This window comes from Hevea brasiliensis, chromosome 6 (assembly GCF_030052815.1).
Source record: "Hevea brasiliensis isolate MT/VB/25A 57/8 chromosome 6, ASM3005281v1, whole genome shotgun sequence".
NCBI lineage: Eukaryota > Viridiplantae > Streptophyta > Magnoliopsida > Malpighiales > Euphorbiaceae > Hevea > Hevea brasiliensis.
In genome coordinates this window covers 8,827,886-8,832,420 of record NC_079498.1, presented here as the reverse complement: position 1 = coordinate 8,832,420, position 4,535 = coordinate 8,827,886, and the positions used below count along the sequence as shown (strand labels likewise).

The following is a 4,535-nucleotide window of genomic DNA, read 5'->3' as shown; positions in this document are numbered from 1 at the left end:
ATCTGCATAAGTTATGCGGCAACTTATGCAGATTTTGGTAGGTGTTTGAGACATTGTTTCTTCTCCTTATGCAGAACTGCACAACTTATGCGGCAAGTTATGCGCAATTTGTCCAATAACTCCCTCTAAACACTCCAATCTCTAAAGGACTAGTTGGGTGGCTTTTTGGCTAAGAAGATATAGGCAAGGGATAAACACTTCAAAACTTTGCACCTCTTAGGAAACTTTCAATCCACAAACCCAACTAAAGGTAAGTCAAATCACTCTCATAGGCAACTTTTCAATACTCAAAGGATTTGGCAAAAGATTTTATTTTATGATGCATGATTCCTAAAAATGAGCAATGCATTAACTAAATGGAGGAAATCTATTTGTGTGCAATGTGTACAATTTTTAAGTGATGTATAATGTGTGTGTAAATGTGTTATGTATATGTATGTATGGATGTATATGTAAAATATTTACAATATATGTAAATGGAATGGAATGAGATGTTCCTATACTCAAAATGTGAAAAAATGTACCAAAAATCAAAATGCACACCCCCAAACTCAAAATTGGACATTGTCCTCAATGTCTAAAGCAGTGCAGCATCAAAACTCAAAGCAAAAGGATATAACCAAGAATAGTTAAATTTAAGAGCAAAAAGAAAGAGTTACCTGGTATAGAGCAGATGTAAATTCAAGAGATGATGGTGATGCATAAGAAGCTGCACAGGTTATGCAGAATAAAAATGTCTGATGCAGTGTATAAGGAGGGTGCATAAGCTGTGCAGTTCTGCATGAGTTGCATAAAGGACTGCACAGGCTATGCAGAACATTTGCATAAGGAGTTTCACAGCCTGTGCAGTATATTCAAAAGCTACTGCATAATGATATAGCAAGGAAAAATGTGCAAACACCAGTAGAGGCATGTAAATATATACAGTGTATGGACAAGTATGCACAAAAGGGCAGCAAAGGCAATGAGAATCAATGAAAAAACTAATGGAATAGCCATCCAATAGAACTTCAAGAAAACAGAATTCAAGGCAAACTAAAATTGTTTCAGCACATCCAAAAAGAAAAACTCCTAGAAGTTTGAACAAAAGCAAAATAAAAAACTAGTCTAATTCTATGGTTTTGCCCTTGTCCAAATGTGCTGCTAGAGGACTGGATGGAACTGGTTGCTGCTGAAGGGGTGGTTCTGGGGGCGGTGATGGAGGTGGAGGTGGCATTCCCAGAAAAACCATGAGCTGTTTCATCATCTCTTTTAACTCTTTCTGTTTATCTCTGGTTTCCATAACAAAATCAAAGAGTTGATCATGACGATCCTTGAGGGTATCAAGACCAGTTTCAAGCTTCCTATCCACAAAGTATACATCATCACTAAGCCTCTCAAGATAGGTGAATAAGGCTTTAGTGTTGAAGGGAGGAGGTGCTGTGGATGAAGAGGGTCCAGCTGCAGAAGGTGTTGGCCGTGCGTAACTGTGGGGTATCTTGTGCATCGAGTGGGTGGTGCAGTTCGTGAGAATGTTGTTGGACCGGTGGTACAGTTGTGCCTCCTGGTTGTGCGATGGGTCCCTGATTCGCCGCTAGTTGTGCAGTGTCAGAAGGTGGCAAACTGAATCCAGTTTTGTATAGGTGAGTAGCATCAAAATATAGAGTGTCTGAAAGTGCTGGTAAAGGATGCTCTTCCGGATTAAAATCAAAATGCTTAGCTATAACAGTTATGAGTCCACCCATGACTATATCACCTATAGATTTGGTAGCAATATGTAACACATGCTCACAGAAGAAGTAACTAGGAGATATTTTAACTTTGTGAAAAGCACACCATAGCATGAACAAGTCAGATTTTCCAACAGCACCAGCACTAGTCCCTCGGCCTAAGATAGTGCTAGTAATAAGCCTATGGATAAATCTAAGTGCAGGGTCTAGTATTTGAGAGGTCTTGGATCTGCCAGCATAAAAACTCTAAGGTTGGTTTGTGATACTCCTCCAAAACTGAACAGCATTCCAAACACCTTTATTTGCTACCTCTATACTTGTATATGGCACCCTAAATAGTCCATCAATTGCAAACCCAAAAATGCTATGAAATTGATCTAATGATAGCTCTCTATTTTGCCCCAAACACTTAAATTTCATAGTTGGCTTGTAATCTATCTCATGCAATTTCAGAGTAGCAGAAAATGAGGAAATAAATTCCAAAACTAGAGCTGGATAAACTAGTTCTTGTTTATGCACAAATTCCATCCAACCTAAACCATCAAGTAGGCAACAACATTATCAAATAAACTAACTGATTGGAGGGCATCTGTAGAAATGTACCTAGTGGGTTGCACTTTCCTGTCCTTTAGTCTCTTAAAAGTTGCCTTGTGGGTTACATCAGGAAGGGGCCAAGGTAGTTTAGATACCTGTGTTGTTGCTGAAGATTGCTTTTTACTAGAAGAGGGTGATTTGGCTTGTGGGGTAGAGGTAGAAATGCCAACCCCCTGTCGTGTGGAAGCTGAAGTTTTGGGGTTTTTGGGTGGAGGCTCTGAAAGTGGAGTGGTAGGTGGGTCTTTGCGTTTTGTGAGAGGTGGTGCAGAGGCCATGGGTCGGGTTGATTTCGATCGGATTCTCCTCTTATAGGTGGATGTGGGAGGTGGTGGAGGGGTTTGTTGTGGAGGAGAATCAGGATTGGGGGCCTGCATTGCTAGGGGTGTGACTTGGAGAGGAGAGCCTTGAGGGGAATGGGGAGGCGATTCCATGGTGGTTGTTGTCGATGGTGAGAATGGAAGAGGGAAGAAGAAAGTGAAAAAGGTAAAGGGAAGCTAGGGTATCGGGCGGTGAAAAGAGGTGTGGGGAGGAAGAGAAATGCCGAAAAAAAAATGAACGTGGGGGTGTGTGAACAGGAACGACGGGAAGTGGGAGGTGGGAAAGTGGGTGCCGAAAGTTTTTTTGATTTGCACAGGACATGTGTAAAACTGCATAAGGGGAGAATGAGTGTGCATAAGTTATGCACTCTCTTATGCAGGTTTCGGCAGAAAATAAGGAGTGTGAAAAACTGGTTGTGCAAAAGTGCATAACTTATGCGCTTGGTCATGCAGGTTTTGGCTGAAATTTGTAGTGTGAAAGGTCAGTTATGCAAAAGTGCATGACTTATGTGCTGCCTTATGCAAGTTTCGGTAGATAATAAGTGGTCTAAAAAATTGGTTATGCAAAAGTGCATAACTTATGCACTCCCTTATGCAGGTTTCGGCAGAAAATGGAATCCCAGAAAATGTGGTTATGCAAAAGTGCATAAGCTGTGCACTCCCTTATGCAGATTTCGGCAGATTTGAAAATGCAGGATTTGAAGTCATGCGAGAGTGCATAAGTTATGCACACACTTATGCAAGTTTCGGCAGATAATGAAATTTGGCAAAAATGTGGCTGTGCAGAATTGCATATGTAACACCCTAGGCAAATCCCACATCGGCAAAACACGGGAGAGATGCTGGGTTTATAAGTTGGTGGTTCGTAACCCCTATTGACGCGTTTTAAAACCGTAAGGGCTTCGGCCCAGAGCGGACAATATCACTAGTGGGCCGGGCCATTACATTTGTGGTATCAGAGCCGCTCCGCGTGCAACCTTGAGCGATGGTGGGGCAAACCTCAACGAGGACGCTGAGTCCCATAAGGGGGGTGGATTGTAACACCCTAGGCAAATCCCACATCGGCAAAACACGGGAGAGATGCTGGGTTTATAAGTTGGTGGTTCATAACCCCTATTGACGCGTTTTAAAACCGTGAGGGCTTCGGCCCAGAGCGGACAATATCACTAGTGGGCCGGGCCATTACATTTACATCGGCAAAACACGGGAGAGATGCTGGGTTTATAAGTTGGTGGTTCGTAACCCCTATTGACGCGTTTTAAAACCGTGAGGGCTTCGGCCCAGAGCGGACAATATCACTAGTGGGCCGGGCCATTACATTCCCGTGTTTTGCTGATGTGGGATTTGCCTAGGGTGTTACAATCCACCCCCCTTATGGGACTCAGCGTCCTGAGGTTTGCCCCACCATCGCTCAAGGTTGCACGCGGAGCTGCTCTGATACCACAAATGTAATGGCCCGGCCCACTAGTGATATTGTCCACTCTGGGCCGAAACCCTCATGGTTTTAAAACGCATTACTAGGGGTTATGAACCACCAATTTATAAATTCAGCATCTCTCCCGTGTTTTGCCGATGTGGGATTTGCCTAGGGTGTTACAGCATAAGCTATGCACATCCTTATGTAGATTGCAGCAGAGATGAAAAATGGCAAAAATTGTGGTTATGCAGGATTGCATAAGTTATGCAATGGCTTATGCAGGTTTTAGCAGAGATAAAAAATGGCAAAATTTGTGGTCTAAAGGCTGCATAAACTATGCAGTTACTTATGCACAATTCAACAAGATTGAGATTACAATTGAAAATGATTTGCAAGTTTGAAAAATACACTAGAATGAAGAAATATAATTCTATGAATCATAAATCATGAGAAATTATCACCAAAAACACATTAATATATACAAAATCCATCATAATT

At 42.1% G+C, this 4,535-nt stretch overlaps 1 protein-coding gene across 1 annotated transcript; it reads right to left on the bottom strand.

The window, feature by feature from the left end:
* Positions 1 to 1,102: 1,102 nt before the first annotated feature.
* Positions 1,103 to 2,734, bottom strand: LOC131180573 (proline-rich receptor-like protein kinase PERK14). The gene is made up of 3 exons (XM_058147911.1): positions 2,313 to 2,734; positions 1,468 to 1,602; positions 1,103 to 1,271 (listed from the first exon to the last, which is right to left on the bottom strand). The coding sequence occupies exons 1-3, from the start codon at positions 2,732 to 2,734 to the stop codon at positions 1,103 to 1,105; spliced, it is 726 nt and encodes a 241-aa protein (XP_058003894.1).
* Positions 2,735 to 4,535: the final 1,801 nt, after the last annotated feature.